We start from the raw sequence: 19,012 nt of genomic DNA, 5'->3' as shown, positions 1-19,012 counted from the left end.
AATCAGCAAGCGGCTTTCAACCGTGCGTCGCGAGACCACAACAAGTGACGTCACGGCTTATTAGAGATTCACCAGCGCCGACCAATCGCCGATATTCTAACCCGCCCCACTTTGAGAGAGGAAACAAAATGGCGCCTGAAACGAGCCTCTCAAAAAGCAAGATACCCGGATGTTAGTCGGAAAAAGACTACAAATCCCGGCATGCCTCTGTGACTGCGACAGAGGATTGTTGTGTGGGGATTCCCCAGGTTGCTCAAATTCCCCTTCGATGGCAGAAGAAGCTAGAGCAGCGCTTTGAACAGTGACTGGGGCTTCCTTTCTTTTTCCTTTCTTATGGCCTGGGTGGCAGTTGAGGCCTACTCTCATAGTAGGCCTGTTTGGAAGTAGTTGAGGCCTACTCCCACAGTGTAGGCCTGTATGGTATAATTGAGGCCTACTCTTCCCTCCATGGCCTATTTGCAAGGGCAGGTGGCTCAGAGCGGGCCCAGGTCGCCCAAGCGAGGCGACTCGACTTCTGGAAGCGACGACTGGTGTGACAGCGGGCTGGGTTCCCTCAGCGAAGGCCAACTGGGCCAGCTTCAGGAAGATGGCGGTTTTGTCGTTGCCCAGGGTGACGTGGAGATGGGGCCTGGAGACTGTCAAGCCGTGACTTCCGACCCCAGGGACTCCCACAAAGCCCTGGCTGAAAAAGATGAGGACCTGGAGCGCCTGGATTCGGCTATTGGGGACTCCTTGGGCGGCGGAGAGGAGGACGTTAGCTGCATCGCGGATGGAGTCCAGGCCGTGCACCTCGAAGGTGAAGAAGAAGGGCCCATTGCGACGGCAGTGACCCCCGAGGCCTGGCTCCATCATGTCCTGGGCTTTGTCACTGAAGATGGCGATACGTACGTAAGGTGGCTGGGCCACACCGAACCTGCTTAGGCTCTGTGGAGGGAAGCCGTGATGATGCTAAACTGGAAATCGTGTTGGAAGGAAACAGGCAAACTTTGGCCCTCCGGGTGTTTTGGACTTCAACTCCTACAATTCCTAATGGTCTACTGGCTGCGGGTAGGCTGTTAGGAATTGAGGGAGTTGAAGTCCAAAACACCTGGAGGGCCGAGGTTTGCCCATGCCTGCACTAAGGGGTGGGTGTATAACTGTGCTGCTGATGTTGGTTCTCTTCTCACAACACCGGAATCTTGCTTCCTGCGTTTTCTTGCAGATCACTTTTAATCTTCATCTCTGATGGATGTCATCATTTGGGACATGGTTGAGAAGTGTCGTGCCAAGTGTCCATCTCAGCATTTTCATTTCCATTGTGTTAAGGCAGGCATGGGCAAACTACTGGTTATTAGGAATTGTGGGAATTTAAGTCCAAAACACCTGGAGGGCCGAAATTTGCCCAAGCCTGCATTTCTGTTTTGTGTTTCTTTCTTACTGGACAGCACTCTGCCCTTTAAAGGGAGCGGTACTGGGCGAACAACCGTAGTGCAGATCTTAGCCTTGAGTTATTCAGGCATTTTTGAGTCACACAGAATGCCGGGAGTTTGCCACCATTTCAATCAGGCTGCATTTATTCGTGACCATGTGTCTGGCATTGTGTCGCCATCAAATCTAATGCGCACCTCCACTTTCAAATTCCTGAAACCAAAAAGCACTGTATTTACTCAAATCTAATACTCAGCTTTTTTGATTAAATCATCTTGTCAAAACCAGTGCTGCATTAGATTTGCATCATACAGCAGTCTTAGTGCAGAGCCAAAGCAGAAGCTGCTTCAGGAGCACCTGGAACTTCTATTTGAAGAATGTCATCTGTAATTTAATGGCTGCAGCTCAATGCTATGTAATCCTGGAATTTGTAGTTTGATGAGGCATTCACATTCTTTGGCAGAGAAAGCTCAAGGCCTTGTGAAACTGCAGCCCCCATGACCAAGACGGTTAAAATGGATTCATTCTGTGGCAGAGATGTACCCCAAGGTTTCTTTTCCATTGCTCAAAGCTATGGTATTCTGACACAGTTGTTTTTAAACAAACAATTCTAAGCAGGCAGCAACTGTAATGGGCATATTACAAATAGTGCACCTTTTGCTGCTGTGCATTATATTAGCCAGCAAATAATTTGTTTCTTGGTTTTGGGGTTTTAAAAATTGAGGTGCACATTACATTCAGTGGCACATTAGACTTGAGTAAATTTGGGTATTTACTGACAAATGTAGTACACAGCAGCAAAAGGTGCATTCTTTGTAATCTGCCCATTACAGTTGCTGCCTGCTTAGAATTCCTTCTTTTTTTTAAAAAAGTGTTAGAGCACCAAAGCTTCCAGCAACAAAAATAAAAACCTTGAGATGCATCTATGTTGTGGAATGAATCCACTTTACTTTCTTTGGTTCAATACTATGGAATCATGGAGCCTGTAGTTTGGGATCATGGGGGCTGCCAAAAATGCTGATGCTTCACCAAATTACAGATCCCAGCATTGCATGACATTGAGCCATGGCAAATAAATTAGAGATGACATCCCTCAAATAGGAACTCCAGACACTCCTGAAGCAATTTTCCTTTATGCTTTGGCTCAGCACTAAGATTATCATGTTATACTAATCTAATGTGCACCTAAATTTTGACAAGGTGATTTAGCCAAAAAAGGTGAGCATTAGATTTGAGTAAATGCAGTATGTGTAATTGTAATAGTGACAATAGTAGTGTGCTTTTCTTAAGGCAGGTTAAGCATCTCTTGTCTAGAATTCCGACATCCAAAATGCTCCAAAGTCTGAAATACTTCCAAGACTCCAAATTTGCTTCAATACATGTTGAGAAGTGCTCAGAACTTCAAGTGTTTTGGATGTCAGGGTTTTTTTGGATTTTGAAATATCTATAGTTGCATCTACGACATAAAAAGAATTGATGTTCCACGTGCCTTATATACTTATGTATAAGTCATCCTCATGTATACGTTGAGGGCACCTTTGGATTTTGATATGACCTATGGAAAAGTTGAGGGTTATCCCAGGGTGAGGGGAAAACATCAATTGAATGATAAGCAAAATGACATAACCATCCCTATCCCCCTCCAGACTTTACAATACTGCCGTTTTGCAGTTCTTTCTCAACTTGTTGAGTTTGGATCACGTTCCATTGTTGACCCAGGAAAGTGTACACATGAGATCTGTTCTTTCAGTTCCCATTTCTTTATTGGACATGTTCCCATGCAGCTGAGTTTTGCGCTTTTTGAGTATCTCTTCTTTGCTGTTGCCTCCAGAGCTCTCCACTTGGCTGTCATCCATGAACACGAGGCTTTCCTGGACTCCATCCTCCAGTTCATGCAAGGAACGGATTACCTGGACATTCAGAATGACCTTGGACAGGTGAGTTGAGAAGACACTGCATTACATTGTAAGAAATGTGTTTCTTCATTCCTCAAAGCTGCAGCAGCAGTAAACATAATGGCCTTGTTCTGTAACTCAAAAAAGAATGTAGCACTTTGCTTGCTTAATTAGAAAGAAGTATAACCAGTTTTTCCGTCATCAGTTCATTTTGTGAGCAATTGGTAAATAGTAAATAAAACAAAGCTAAAATTGTAATAAAAATAATGGCTAAAGGAGGGAAATTACATTCTTTAAAAAATAGTTGGAGCAAAAAACAAGTTTAAATAGCAAGATGCTAGCTAAACTATCAATTAGAACAGCAGTTTTCCCATGTGGCCTAGAAAGGTACTCAGCTGAGCTCTTTAGAAAGATGCTACAATATAGAGGCGTTCTCTCTACTTATCACTTGCTTCATCTCTGAAAGAAGATGTAATTGGAGAAGAGTATCTAGAAAAGGTTTTGATCTAGTTTATAGGGGAGTACAACACAATTCTCATACTGTGATCCCAAGCTGTTTAGGACCAAATATGCTGTTTGCAGATAATTATATAGGAAATCCTAGAACTTGGCTTGAGGCCCATGTAATATACAAATCACAGAACATTAAGGGCTTTCCTCTCTGCACTTTGGTGAGGGTTTGTTTCTAGCTGAAGCAGTTTGGAGCTAAATGATCAGTGCCAATAGAGCCACAGAGAGAAAAAGTCACATATTGCCAAAACTTGCCTGAGGAGGAACCATAGTTTAGTGAAGGAGCATGTTGGCATTTTCAATTTTAAAAAATCAGATTGCATTTGATGTGAAACATCTCTTCCTCGGTCTCTGGAGGCTTCTGCCAGTCAGTCAGACTTGGTCTTGGACAAATAATGTGGCCTGGTATATAAAAAGTTAGACATTTAAACCAATCTTAGATGCAGATCCATTAATTAAGGTTTTAAAATACAGATGGAGAGTATTTAGGGCAGGTATTGACAAACTTGGGCCATGCCTGCTTTAGGGGGGAAAACACACTGCTCCAGGCTGATGATTTCATTCTTATCTCTGTCCCCAGACGGCGCTTCATATCGCAGTCATCTTGGGGGCTTCTGATTTCGTGGGCAAGCTGGTGTCTGCGGGAGCTGGCCTTTGCGTGCAGGAAAAAGGCGGCCACACAGCACTGCACTTGGCCTGTCGGGAAGGGCAGCGAGAATGCGCCCAGCAACTCCTGGCACCCGTTCTGGGGCAAAGGCCTTGCGAAGGGAACAGTTCCCGAGCCCAGCTGGACTGCACCAACTATGATGGTATCTTTTTGGGATTTTCCTTTTCAGGAATAAGTTGCATTCTCCTCTCAAAAGACCAACAAGAGGCTCAAAATACACGAGTTTGTAGTCATCATAGTTATGGAGGGGGCAGGAATGAGCAAAGAGGCAAAAATCAGTGCAGGTTTTCTAAGGCCACTGGTAATTCTCATTTTGAGGAATGCATTAATGGGTAATAATTTCCTTCAAAACAACTTTGACTTATGGCTACCCTTCTGAATGAAAGACCTCCAAGTTAGTCATTACTTATTTGAGTTTTAACGCGTCTCCATGTCTGCTGTAGTTGGGATTGACCTTAGGCCCCTTTTACACTGCCATGTAAAATCCAGATTATCTAGTTTGAACTGACTTATATGGCAGTGTAGACTTACATAATCCAGTTCAAAGTAAATAATGTGGATTATCTGATTTGATAATCTGGATTATATGGCAGTGTAGAAGGGGCCTTAGATTCAGGCCTAAATATTTAAGGTCTAGATTGAAATCCAATGGGAAATAGAAAGAGTAATTGTGGTTTTGCTGCTCCTAGTCAAGATTTACTAAGCTTTATATACCTCAGTCTTAATAACTGAGATCATTTCGATAGCAGTGAAACATTTGATCTGTATAATTTATTCATGCGAAAGTTTACATGCATGCTATCTAATTGTAACAAGAAAAATGCATTGTTTCTTCAAGCGATAATTGTCTGCTCTCGCTTTCTCTAGGCTTCACCCCTTTGCACCTTGCAGTCTTGAGGAAAGACTTGGACATGGTCGGTCTCTTGGTCTCTGGAGGATCAGATATCAACAAACCGGTTAGTTTTGGCAATATTATTGATTATGTGTGCATGTGTTTGTCATGCTCAGGAGAACCATAAGCCACGGTGTTGCCACAGGGATAATTTTATACCATCTCCCGAGAACCAGAATTATGATGAATTGTTCATGGATCTGATTAAAATGGTCTCTAGGAATCTCACATAGAGTGTGACTCTATGGTCAACTTTCTCTAGTCATGCTGGGAGACCTAAGAACATTCTAGAGGAAATCCCTAGGGATTTCTAGGTCTCACAATGCACTTCTGTGGCTACCTTTCAATGGAAGTCAATTACATAGTCATGCTGGAAGAATTAGACATCCTAGAGCAGTGATGGCCAACGTATGACACGTGTGTCAGCACTGAGATGCCTAGCCATTTTAGCTGACACGCTGCTGCCTGCAGATTGATTGGATGACTATGTCTTTTGTGGCCAAATTTGATGTGATTTGGTCCAGTGGTTTTGTTGTTTACTCCATGGGAATTATGCACATTACACACACACACACACATGCATATATATATATATAATCATTCTATTCTTCTATTATTGTAGTAGTATATTATCATATTATTACTATTATATTATTCATTATTCAAGACTACATTGAAACTAGAATAGAGAGAAATCAGCGTGGAAACTGCAAGAGGTACCATAGATCGTTGTACATGGAAATAAGGGTAGTAAATAGTTTTTGATTTATTAAATACAGTTATATATTACTATTATACATTTTTGTTATTTAAACTATACATATTGCGAAATTATGGTTTTTCTCTCTCGAAGTGACACACCACCCAAGTCATGCTAGGTTTTTTGGTGAATTTTGACACACCAAGCGCAAAAGCTTGCCATCATTGTCCTAGAGGTTAAAAAATAGAAATTTCTTTATTCAGTTTTTTATTTTCATAAATAATCATTGACAGGTTTGCTCACACACACATACACAAGCATATACTAGCTTAGTGGGATGTGTTCGTCTGAATCTCCCTCACTGTTTCTTGCCTTGCAGGAGCTGAGTTGTGGTCGAAGCCCCCTTCACCTGGCTGTGGAGGCACAGAGTCCTGAAATGGTGGAGCACCTGCTGCGTGCCGGAGCCAACCCCGAAGCCCGGATGTACGTCGGCTACACCCCCATGTACAGTGCCATCCACCGGCCCAACGAAAAAATCGCACAGCTTTTGCGAGCCTTTGGCTCAGAGGAGCCCGATTGGGACTCAGAGGAGAGTCTGGATAGCAATAGCGAGGTGAGTTTTATCCCAAGAAGGGACACCGTGTTTGGAATATATGCGCCACGGGATTGCTGATGGGATTATGTCAAAGAAGAACGGTGAGCTCCACCTAGTTCTGGGTGTAAAACTGGCGGTGCTTTGTTCTTCCTCAGGAGGAGTATGACGACATCGTCATCAACCGTGGGCATTAGGAAGACCAGTTCGAGGGGATCCTGTTTGTCTCCTGGGGCTCCCCATTCTCGCAACACACCTCCCCCTGTGGCAGCTGGCTGTGATTTCTGTAGCAACTGCATCGTCACTGTGAGCTAGATTTGTATTATTTATAAGAAGCGGGGCTGCAAGTTTCGAGCAGATCCTGGCACCCCATTCCGACGTAACCTCTGTGGTTGCTTTGTTTTTCCCGTCTGGTTTCCCAAGCCCTTGTGGCTTCTGTCTGTTTTGATGTTTGATATCCAGCAATGAAGAATGTGCTTTGGGCAGGTGTGGGCAAGTTTCGGCCCTCCAGGTGTTTTGGACTTCAACTCCCATGCTTCCTAGCAGCCAGAGGCTGTTAGCAATTGTGGGAGTTGAAGTCGAAAACACCTAGAGGACCAAAGTTTGTCTATGCCTGGCTTTGGGTATTAGCTGCCTTGAGGTAGAATTCTGTTCTTTAGATATTTCCCATTCCCACCTTCTGCATCTTGCCTCTGTCTTAAGCATGGTCTCAGTGAAAACTGGAGCTGGGACAATAGTCCATATCTAGGCCCGAAGTGTGAACTATTCTAGATTTATGGGGGTTCTTTCTAACACGGAATCTGTTGTCTCTCAACTCAAAGCAGGCCTAAGTACTACATGTCACTTTGTGGGCGATTTGGGGTCAGTATGCCAGCATGCTCTGTGCCATGCTTGCTCCTTTTGTTCCTCCAGTTCTAAGCTCACTTTCATGCCTTTTTAAGATGGGCAAGGTTTGGGTCCTAAGTAGGGAAGGGCAGGTGGCAGTTGGTGGAACAATGACTGCTTTTTGGCAGGATATGGATCCTGGGATGACTCTGAGCTTACAAAGACTTTTTCATTATGGTAATTTGCCTCCAAGGCTAGGTGCCATAGCCCTCCTTTGTCTCTCTTTTTTTACAATCCTAGAAGTAAAACCACTGTCAAGTGCGGTTCTTTATAAGAGCTAGTGAGAGCACAGGGCTGAGTTTAGTTGCATAGATGCTTTTCTGGCCTTCGACCTACCTCTTTCTGGATATATTATTTCTCCCCATCCCCTGCTTTCCCCGTGTGTATATCCTCCCTTTAGATTCATGCTACTTTCTTCCCCCGCCTTTTGTATATATCAAGACATGGGGATCTTGCAACCCTTAAAGGTGTCCCCAGCACCCAACAGCAAGCATTCCTGAGCCTTGCCTGGGATGGGCGTAGGCCAGGTATGGGCAAACTTCAGCTCTCTAGGTGTTTTGGACTTCAACTCCCACAATTCTTAACAGCTTACCAACTGAAGTCCAAAGCACCTGGAGGGCCAAAGTTTGCCCATGCCTGGCTTAGGCTCATGGAAGTTGGAGTAGGAGCACAGTTTCTCCATCTCTATTATACATTTTTCTTTCTGCCACAATTTATATTTATTGGAGCCAAATGAACTACTTTTAGCAGCGCTGGGAGGAAGAATTGGAAGGAAACATAGTTCACTATTGGCTGCCCAGCAACTGCAAGGGGAATTCCAGAGAATGTCGGACGAGAGGTTTGCCACAATTCAAAACTGAAACGGCCAGAGCGGTGCACATCCGTTAGTTTTTCTTACTCACATCAAACTCTTGGGATATTCTTCTGTTTCTTTCCAAATTCAGAAAAGGACAGAGAGTGATGACTGGGATTTTAAGCAGTGCAGCTCCTATTATTTTCCGCAATGGGAGGTTAGAAAATGCAAACTTTTCCATCCGGGATGAACATAAGAGTCCCAGTGGAGTGACATTCTTGGGCCAGCCAACTAGAAAGCACTGCCTTCTCTAAGTCAGCTCTTCCTTTGGGAGGATGTGTTTGGAAAAGTTAGCTTTTGGGGACTACAATTCTCAGAATCCACCTAGGCAGCATTGCAGTGCCAAAAAGATAACTTTCCAAAACTCTTCTTCGAGGCCAGGCTGGGAGCCTTGAATGAAATTCCTGGGAGTCTCCTCAGTTTCAGCTGCTGCCTCCTAAGAGGGGGAAATCCCTTCTGTGACAAACTCCCAACTTTAATTTTCTAGGGTTCTTGAATAACCAGTGGTTAGGAGCTCCATTTCCTCTTTGTAGAGGGGCATCAGTTTTGCCAGAGTGTGTGCATTGATCAGTTCCATCTGCCACCCTGAGCTCTGTTGGCACAAAGGTTGTATCTCCATCAGCATTGTATATAACTTTTCCACATTGCTTTCTCCATGGTCCTAGGCTCCTCCATTGAGGTGGAGCCCTGGGACTTCTGCAACCCTTAAAAGCAGCAAAAAGGGAAACTTGGAGATGGGAAAAGAAAGTGATGGAATGGTTATTGGGAGGCTGAGCACAGCCAGAGGCCATCATTGTGGCCATATGTGTGGCCACAATGATGAGTAGGCCATTGATTGTTTCCAGAAGTTGAAATTTTAGACTAGGAATGAGAGATAAGGGGATTCAGAAAGTAGACTGGTGGGCTGCAGTAGTTCAGGAATGCTGGGAGCTGTAGTCCATTGCATAAACAGGGCTTCACTTTGCCCTGTGCTAAACAGTTTGGGAGATGGTGCCATGGCTGCACAGAAGAATGGTTGGATTCTGCCAGCATTTGATAAGCTGAATTTTGAAGCTGCCCAATGCACTGGGTTCTTTGGATAGATTAAGCATTGTCTCATTCAAATATATACCCAGCCTCTGTATATTCATCAAAGACGAAAACTGTCAGGCATTGCACATAAACTCTGAATCCCAATCTCAAAAATGTATTCTCCCCTTCCCTGTGGCTTGCTGTTTCAAAGCTACAGTGTGGTTTTCCTGTGTTTTATTCCACGTCTGTGACTCAGTTCAGTCTATGCCTCTTTTGTGTTTATCGTCTTATGTAGGTCTCTCTTTAAACAGATCGGATTAAAAGCTGTGGATTTCTGTGTGCCTTTGTGTGTATGTGTGTTTGTTTTCAAATTGAGATAGGGCTCTCCATATATGATGGAAAACCAGTAAGTTTGAAACATGGGACGACAACAAGATGGTCATCCTGCATATGTTGGAAAATCAGAGCTTAAATATAATGAATATTTTAGGGGAAACCTCATTGGAAGCAATTAGATTTTAGATGGCCGCAGCTGAGCTTGTTTGAATACCTTCTAGGCTCCTGGTTGAATCATCACAGGGCTGGAAAAGTAAATAAATGCAAGAGGTATAAATATCCCTAATGTACAGGTAGAGGTTTTAGAAAGAAGTGGCATTTTGCACGGAGGAATCCCTCCATGTCTCTACCTTTTTTTACTTCTCTCCACATTGTGCTCAATCTCATTTCAGTTGAGGAATTATGCTGAGCTCAAAACACAAAGAGGGTTTATGGCTCTTAAAAGTATTAAGATGACACAAAAGGACACAAGGCAATTCCAGTTAACACGCTACTTATTTTTTTAATCATCATTTTATTAAGTTGACTCCACACTGGCAATTAAAGCAAACCTTGCCTCAGCTGCCAGTATCCAAGCAGAACAATACCTAGGCAGGTAAACAAACCAGATATCCCCAGGACTGCATAAGGCATCTTCCCAAAATGGTTCTGCCTTTGTACTGATGCTTGAAGAGGCAGCTGAGGTTTGGTAAAGAGATAGAAGATTTCAGTCTGAACAGTCACAAAGCAGTGAATACAAAATGGGTCAAGGAATGGCTGGGGGATTACTGCCATAGCAAAACTAAGTTTAAAAACCTGGAGGTAAGACATTAATGGGAGGGGGTTCCTTTTATACACTACAAAAAAAGTCCCTGCCTTAATCCTGGAGCTTAAGTTGTTGCCTACAGAGGGGGGAACATTTACATTTTGCAATACACCCTTCAGAGAATGCTGGAGTTAGGAACTACCTACACCAAACTTCTGATAGAGTTCCACCTTTATTTGTGGAGGCACACACCTGTCTTACAGGTGAAAAGCTTGGCGTTTGGATCAAGCGTTTCTGTGGACACCGGGTTCCTTTGGTTCATGGGGAACTGCTGTGAACTCATGGGCCAGACTCAAATTGAGATGTTCTTGGGTGGGAAATATTCATAGAATCATAGAATAGTAGAGTTGGAAGATACCTCATGGGCCATCCAGTCCAACCCCCTGCCAAGAAGCAGGAAATCGCATTCAAAGCACCCCCGACAGATGGCCAGTAGTTGGTGTTGCCAAAGTCCACCATGAAAATGCCAGCATGCTTTGGCAGAATTCTCTTACTGCCAGTAGCTAAGCCTAAGGGGCTGCATTGCGAGTTTTTGTGGGATGAAAAATTAAAAAGATGGGAAACCACCCCATGATGCTATTTTAGGAAGGGGATGTGACTATTTGAGGGCCTGGATTTAAGCTCAGGGCTTCAGGTTCCCTTGGAAATACATTGAATCAATGTATATTTTCCTGGTGCTCACATTAATATTAATGGCCGACCATATGGATAAAGGACTGTCTTCCCTGCTTTTACAGTCGCAAAGGCGTGTGAGGAGTGACTTTCTCCAGTCTCTTGGGTTTCATTTCCTAAACCATAAAGCACTAAGGTGGATCGTAAGGGATTGTGTGCTTTCAAGGCATTTCTGACTTAATGGCGACCCTAAAGGGACCCTGTTGTGGATTTTTCATGGTAAGATTTGTTCAGAAGGGGTTTGCCTTTGCCTTCAACTGAAGCTGAGAGCGACTGGCTCAACAGTGGGTTTCCATGGCTGAGTGAGGATTCAAACTCTGGTTTCCCAGGATCCTATTTCAACACTCAAACCACGATACGGAAATATCTGAATGACTCAAGTTTCCCCATTTCCTGCTGTGTTTATAGAGGTGAAAAACAACAAGGCTGCATAGAGCTTTTAGAGTATGCCAAGTATCCTGCAAGTAGGCAAGCAAATCCTGAAGAGCAGTTAGTTTCCCCAAATGTTGAACAATTTGGGCATTGAAGTATTTTTGCCTTTAGGGGAAGATGATGGTAGGGATGGAGGGATTGTGGTTTTTTGGGTTGGGGACAGGGGCTCTTTCGAAGCAAGGGAAAGCTCCATTAACAGTCCAAAGCCAAGCTAGAGAGAGAGAAGATATATTTACAAAGATTGCAAAGGAAGGAAGAGGGGAAAGACTGGGCAGAAGGTGATCCCTTTCGCTGCCCACTCTGTTCCCGAAAACAGCAGTGGAAGGGCTACCCCCTTTTGAGTTTCTCAAGCCTCTCAGCAGCCATTTTCAACTCTTCTTCAATCTCTTCCAGCTTCTTCAGTTTCTGTAGACAGAAATAGTGAGAGAAGAGGGCCCCTCATTAGCTGCATTGGACAAAAATGTTTTGATTTAGAATCAGAAGTCAGAAGAGGCCTCAAGGACTATCAAGTCTAACTCTCCTTCTTCCACACAGGATTACAAAACTAAAGCATACCTGAAAGATGCCCAACCAACTTCTGTTTAAAGAAGGAGAGGCCAAGACCCTCAGGGTCAGTCTATCACACTGATAAACAGTTCCTACAATCAGTAAATTATTCCTAATGTTTAGGTGTGAATCCACGGCTACATGCTTTAGCCAAAAACAAGTACATGTCATGTACATCTTCTACATGACATGCCTTTAGATTTTTAAAGATTACAGTAGAGTCTCACTTATCCAAAGTTCTGCCAGCCAGTTTATGTTGGATAAGTGAATATGTTAGATAATAAGGAGGCATTAAGGAAAAGCCTATTAAACATCAAATTAGTTTATGATTTTACAAATTAAGCACCAAAACATCATGTTATACAACAAATTTAACAGAAAAAGTAGTTCAATACGCAGTAATGCTATGTAGTAATTACTGTATTTACAAATTTAGCACCAAAATATCACAATATATTGAAAATATTGACTACAAAAATGTGTTGGATAATCCAGAACGTTGGATAAGCGAGTGTTGGATAAGTGAGACTCTACTGTATTTGAGGATGGAGAGGTGGTATATCTTATTCATGGATATTAGTGCTATAATAAAATACTTTTTAAATTAATTTGGTTAGATGTAATTAATTTGCAACATTGTCACAATTGCATATATCCAACAATATATTACGACTGAGCAGCAGCAACAATATATTATTTTTACCCCAAAAACACTTTCTATTGATTACATTCTATCCTTTACAGTTCTATACATCTATTGCTTATATCTATCCATTTCCCCCTCCCTCTTCCTCCCTCCCTCCAGGAACAGTTATGACAAAGAGTAGATTTATATTATTTGTTCAATCATGAAGATTTTTTTGGTTCAGTTCCTTGTATTTTCCTTTCCATGCTACAATATAATACAATACACAACTACAACACCATTATGAAAACACTAGAAAGAACACAGGTCCTAAATATTAGAAAATCAGCACAGGTAGCCATTCATTTCTAATCTATCAGGGCTCATTTAAAATGGGACAACAGAGGAATAATTAGATATGTCCCTGCCAAAAAGGGAAACATGAAGGTTATCTAACTGCAGATTACTATTGCAGCCAAGATGCAATGCTTGGAATTGGAATTTTTGTTTATGAGTCAGGAAACTTCTCATGCTCAGGAAAAATGGTGCTCTGTTTCAAAGAGTTGGCATAAGGGTCTCCATCTCAAACATCAGTACACCTCTTTGCCTTCCCAACAAGGAAGTCAAACCTCAAGGAACCTGTCCACTACATCATGGAGAATGGATACTGACCTCATCTGAGCTGGCCTCTCTTTCTTCTTCTTCCTCCGCATCGTGGCTGTGATATCGTCCCTTCAGGTACATGGCATCCTTCTCATGCCTCTTCTTGAGGTCCAAACCACTGATTTTATGGTGGTGCCTATGCTTTGACCCACCTACTTCTTCCTCTTGCTCTTCTTGCCATGGTTTCAATCCTCCATGGAGGTGGCTCTGCGAGTTAGAGATCTTGACTCCTTTCTCTTCCTCTTCAAACTGAGAGGTCTCCTCATCGCTGGCCTTCTCAGCCACTCGCTTGGCCAGGTATGGCCTCTTCTTCACCTCCTCTTCATCCCAGTCATGGTGACGGCCTTCGTTGAACCCTCGGTGGTGATACTTCCTCGGCTCTTCTTCATCGCTCTCGTCTTCCTCCTCCTCCAGGTTGAAGCGCCTCTTGACCAAGCCATTCCTTTTTCTCTCATCTTGGTCCCCCTGAAGCATCCCCTCCCTGATCTTGGGCTGACCTGAACCTCTGCTCTTGACGTGGCCAAAATATTCCTTAGAAGACCAAGTCTCCGAGGAACTCCTCCTCTTCTTCCTCGCTTCCTCCTCCTCCTCTTCCTTCTTCCCTTCCTCCTCTTCCTCCATCAGCTCCTTGACCTGCTCCTCCAAAGCTTGACGGTGGGCCTCTCCTTCGGAAACCTTCTCCTCCTTCACCTTCTCTTTCATTTTTTCTGTCTTCTCATACTCTTTCAGCTCCTCTTCCTTCCTTTCTCCACTTTGCTCGCTCATCTTCTCAGTGGTAGTTTCTCTCTGGAAGATGGGTTTCGTGTCCCTCTTCTTCACCTCTTCCTGCCCACCATTTTCTCCTTCCCAGGCGTCGTGGCCCAGGCGATGTTTTAAATTCTCTAAAGACCAACAGAGAGAAATGGGAAAAGGCATGGCTCATTAAAAAATGCAATAATGCTTAGTAAGGCCGAAGGAAAAGAGGAAGACCACATTATAGATGGCTAGACTCAGTCAAGGAAGCCATGAGTTTGCAAGACCTGAACAGGCCTGTGGAGTATAGGATGACTTGGAGATCTTCAGTTTATCGGGTTGCCAATTATAATTACAATTATATTTATTACTAGCTGTGCCCGGCCACGCGTTGCTGTGGTGAAGTATGGTGGTATGGGAAATAAAGTATTGAGGAATTGGTGGTAGTTAAGGTAAAGGGTAAAGGTTTTACCTTACATTAGGTCCATTATAAATGGGTTATATAGCTTTGTGGAAGGGCCTTGAGTCTACACTGCCATATAATCCAGTTCAAATCAGATAATCTATATTTTATAGGCAGTGGGGAAGAGGCCCAAGTGAGGCCTAACTCTGTCTGTCCCCTGGGCTGAGTGGGTTGCTAGAAGACCAAGTGGGCAGAGCTTAGCTTTCTAACTGGCAGCAATTGGATAAAAACAATTCTCCCTCTCCCTCTAATTAGGACTTTATTTTTCTTTTCTTTTTGTTGTATGAACGTAGTGGCATGGATGAGGGGTTGTGCTGCCAAGTTTAGTGTTTCTGGGATGTGTAGTTTTGTTGTTTTGTCCTAGGCCGAAATTTCATTACCCTTTATTTATATATATATATATATATATATATATATATATATATATATATATATATATATATATATTCACGTATACCCTTGATAATAATTCTAACCAAGACTATCTCAGAGCCTAAGATTTCATGGACAAAGCATTACATTTAAGAAGGAAATTTTTTTGTGATGTCACAAGAACTAGGTCAGGAAAATCTCATTTGACAGTATCTAACAGCTGTGTGGAATATACCATGCAGATAACAAAACCCCCTAAGATGCCTCCACCTTGAAATGATACAGGAATCACATCTTTCAGCCACTGTGTGTAGCAATTTCATACATTTCAGCATTTCCCAGATGAAAACTGGGATGCATGTGGCTGATCTGCATCCAAGTGTGGTCAAAAAAGGAGCAAAATCAATTAAAAACAGGCACAAACATTGAGCTATATGTTTGGGTTTGGAGCAGTAAGATTCAATCCACTCCTACTGCGTTAACCAAGCACAGACGATTTCAACATTTTGAATGGAAGTAAATCAAAGATAATGAGGAAAATGGAAAGGGAAACCAGGACAGTATAGAAGCAGTTGGAATATATGTGACTTTCAGCTCATTAAGTTCCAGGAAAATTAAAAAATTATAACCTTGATGGGCCAGTTCTTCCAGCTCCGAGAGGAGATGCTGGTGATGGAGCATCGCAAGGACTCTCTCGTCTGAAATGGACACAAAACAATAGTAGGTTATGTCCATCCATATCACATATACCAAGTTCAAAGCATCTAAGAAGAAGCTATAGTGATTATCTGATTATGCAAACAAGGGCTGTTCTCTTTCCAATAGAAATTATGACATACATTGTAAAGGCAAGGGTGAAATGTCAGAATTGTCCTATCCTCAGTAGGAAAATTGACCCAATATACTACAATATCTCTTAAAATTTACTTTCCAGAAACCTCATTCATGCCAAAATCTCCACCATGCATGCAGTAGGTAGAAAACACACTGCGGATTTGTGGGAAAGCTCTGTATTCAACCAGAAAAATGAGTATATATATGTGTGTATGTGTGTGTCTAGGTAGTTAACAAAAAGGGAAATGAATCAAGTGTTTGATTAAACATTTCAAATTATTTTAATATAGACCCAGTCCATTTACTATGTGGCGGGTTTGTGATAAATGGCATCCTCTATATAAATAGGATTCCAGCAATTCAAGAGCAGACCATGACACGCCACTGTTACGGACTACAAATCTCACACAACTTGATGCTGGGAGTTGTAGACCAATCCCATTCAGAAGCATGGGATTTGTAGTTCAGGTCCTTGATCTTAGCCAAAAGGCCAAGAAGCGATGGCATTGTGGGTTGTTATAATAATAATTATTATTAATAATAATAATAATAATAACCATTCATCATTCACTGCACCCTCGCAGTGATGTTGACCAGCTATATCTGCCTAGAAGACCAGGGGGCAGAGGACTCTTGCAAGTAAAACAAGCAGTCGAAGAAGAAGAACATGCCCTGGTAGAATATGTAAAGCAAAGTGAAGAATCGGCTTTGATTGAAGTCAAAAATCAGAAACTCCTCAAAGCAGAGCAGACAAAAAACCAGTACAAGAAAACCGCACTACAAACTAGAGTTGACAGCTGGCACAACGAAACATTGCATGGAAAGTTCCTTGAAAAAATTGAAGGAAAAGCTGATAAGGAGACGACCTGGCTATGGCTCACGAATGGGACCCTGAAGAAGGAGACAGAAGGCCTGATCCTTGCAGCCCAGGAGCAAGCCATCAGAACAAAGGCAATTAAGGTGTCAAGGACAGAACGCCACGAGATTCAAAGTAACAGAGTTTATTAGGTTACAGAACTCAAAACAAGCCCGTAAAACACAAGGGCCAGGCAGTATTTGCCTTTAGGAGCAAAAAGGGGCAAAATAAATGTTCAAAAGATAACCCGGATTAAACCGGAGTTTAATCCGGGTAAAAAACAAACTGCTTGCTTCAGCCTGAATATAAACAAAACGAGAGCCAAGAACAAAAGATACAAAGAATGCAGCTAATTGGCAGCAGATTCCTCTCTGCTGCCAACACAGTGTTTACAGTAACTTGCGTCGCTCCCACACACACACAGCAGACAGGATTTCCAGCACGAACAAATCAGCCAGGGAATGCAACAGTAGAGTAGACCAGTTCCGTTCCGTAGTTCAAAGCCAGAAGCAGACGTTTGTAGTTTTCCCAAGTCCAAGAAGGGGATGAAGCCAAGCCGTGGTCAGTTCAGTCCGGGTATTCAAAGCAGGAGATGGCGTCCGTCAAGAAGACGACGGAAGGTCAAGCTAATAAGAGTAAGCACAGGTTTGCACAAACAAATGCCCACACAATCCCTCCCGCCGTCTGACCCTGGATTCCAATCAACTTACGTCTCAGCACAGGAAAGCACACAAGTCTTCAGGGAAGCGTCCCACACACACACGGATCCCAAGCGTTTGCCCAGATTACCTTGCCCAACGCAATTTGCAATTGCTCTCAAGCCCCATTTTATGCCAGTTACAAATCTTCATCACTGTCAGCTGTCCTCCTTAACCCGGGCGTTTCCTCATCACTTTCCTCGTCAGAGCTGGAACACCTCTGACTACGCCCAGCAGCATCTCCAGCTGTGGATCCCGTCCCATCCCTCCAGCTAAGCCATGGATCTGATCCTGAAGGTCCCCATTCATCTTCTGCCCCATCATGGCCAGTGGCACCCAATTCCTCCCTTACCCGAGTCCAATCCATCTCATCCTCCTCCGAGCTAACCTGCCCCTCCTCCATTCTCTCCGTAAACCCCTCGAAAGACTCTTCATCAGATGGTGCTGCAAATATGTCTCGCAGTCTTTTTCTCTCTCGCTCCTCGAGAGTATCTGACTCTCGAGGAGTCTTACACCCACGCCTGTCAGTAACAGAGCCACGAGGCTCAATCATAACACTATCCCCTCTCACAAAGGCCTCCTCCCCCGATGGTGGAGAAGTGGCAGTGATACCCTCTGCTATAGCACCACGACGACTAGAGGTATCAAGTTTCAACAACGAACGATGAAAGACTGGATGGACCTTTAAACTAGACGGTAAACGCAAACGAAACGCAACGGAAGAAATCTTTTTAACGATAGGAAAGGGACCCAAAAACCGAGGCGCAAACTTTCCCCCAGCCTGCTTAATATATTTGGAAGATAACCACACCAAATCCCCTTCTTCCAACTCCTCCCCTGCCTGCCTGTGGCGGTCAGCCTGAGTCTTCTGCGTTGCCTTAGCTTCCAACAGTAAGCGACGGGCAACATCGTGCAATGCAGCCATTTCCGTAGAGCGGTACACAGGGTCCAAAGAGACCACATTGGTCGACGGCGCCACACCTCCCCGTGGGTGAAAACCATAAGTAAGCTCAAATGGCGTATGCTGACTAGACGTGTGCACCGCATTGTTGTAAGCAAATTCCGCCACCGGTAACCACTTTATCCAAGCCGTGGGTTGATCTAAACAAAAACAACGCAAATACTGCTCTAAGAGCCCATTAACCCGTTCCGACTGTCCATCCGTTTGCGGATGGAAGGCTGAAGACACGTTTAACTTAGTCCCCAAACACTCATGGAAGTGTTTCCAAAAGCGTGACACAAATTGCGGAGCCCTATCTGAAATAATCACCTCGGGTGCTCCGTGCAAACGATAGATGTGCTTTGTAAATAGTAAGGCCAACGTAGGGGCCGCCGGAATGGTTGAACAAGGAATAAAATGAGCCAGTTTACTAAATAAATCCACCACCACCCAAATACAAGTATAACCCCCAGACTTAGGCAAATCTGAAATAAAATCCATGGAAATGATTTGCCATGGCCTCTCCGGAACAGGTAAAGACGACAACAACCCTCTAGGGCGCCCAACAGGCGTCTTACTCTGCTGACAAACGGCGCAGCTGTCACAAAAGCGCAGAATGTCTTGCC

At 43.5% G+C, this 19,012-nt stretch overlaps 2 protein-coding genes across 2 annotated transcripts in view; one reads left to right on the top strand and one right to left on the bottom strand.

The window, feature by feature from the left end:
- The first annotated feature begins 18 nt into the window (after positions 1 to 18).
- nfkbib (NFKB inhibitor beta) lies at positions 19 to 9,753 on the top strand. The gene is made up of 6 exons (XM_003229344.4): positions 19 to 884; positions 3,239 to 3,344; positions 4,393 to 4,621; positions 5,347 to 5,435; positions 6,451 to 6,684; positions 6,822 to 9,753. Exons 1-6 carry the CDS (start codon positions 448 to 450, stop codon positions 6,858 to 6,860), a joined length of 1,134 nt encoding a protein of 377 aa, XP_003229392.1. The 5' UTR covers positions 19 to 447; the 3' UTR covers positions 6,861 to 9,753.
- A 489-nt stretch (positions 9,754 to 10,242) lies between these two features.
- ccer2 (coiled-coil glutamate rich protein 2) overlaps positions 10,243 to 19,012 on the bottom strand; it is a 28,625-nt gene continuing 19,855 nt past the window's right edge. Inside the window, exons 4-6 of the mRNA XM_062962440.1 lie at positions 15,688 to 15,756; positions 13,501 to 14,372; positions 10,243 to 12,062 (exon numbers count right to left, since the gene is read on the bottom strand). Of these exons, the coding sequence (XP_062818510.1) occupies positions 11,985 to 12,062; positions 13,501 to 14,372; positions 15,688 to 15,756 (1,019 nt within the window). The 3' untranslated portion in view covers positions 10,243 to 11,984. The remainder of the gene's footprint in view (positions 12,063 to 13,500; positions 14,373 to 15,687; positions 15,757 to 19,012) is intronic.

The sequence above is a fragment of the Anolis carolinensis genome, unplaced genomic scaffold (genome assembly GCF_035594765.1).
Source record: "Anolis carolinensis isolate JA03-04 unplaced genomic scaffold, rAnoCar3.1.pri scaffold_10, whole genome shotgun sequence".
NCBI lineage: Eukaryota > Metazoa > Chordata > Lepidosauria > Squamata > Dactyloidae > Anolis > Anolis carolinensis.
The sequence above is the reverse complement of the archived record's forward strand: the minus strand, read 5'-3'. Positions and strand labels throughout refer to the sequence as shown.

Excerpts from the sequence above, each read along its gene's own strand:
- nfkbib (XM_003229344.4), top strand. The coding sequence starts at position 448 with ATGGCCTATTTGCAAGGGCAGGTGGCTCAGAGCGGGCCCAGGTCGCCC. Across the intron at positions 885-3,238 it reads GTCACTGAAGATGGCGATAC|AGCTCTCCACTTGGCTGTCA; the intron begins GTACGTAAGGTG and ends TGTTGCCTCCAG. Across the intron at positions 3,345-4,392 it reads TTCAGAATGACCTTGGACAG|ACGGCGCTTCATATCGCAGT; the intron begins GTGAGTTGAGAA and ends CTCTGTCCCCAG.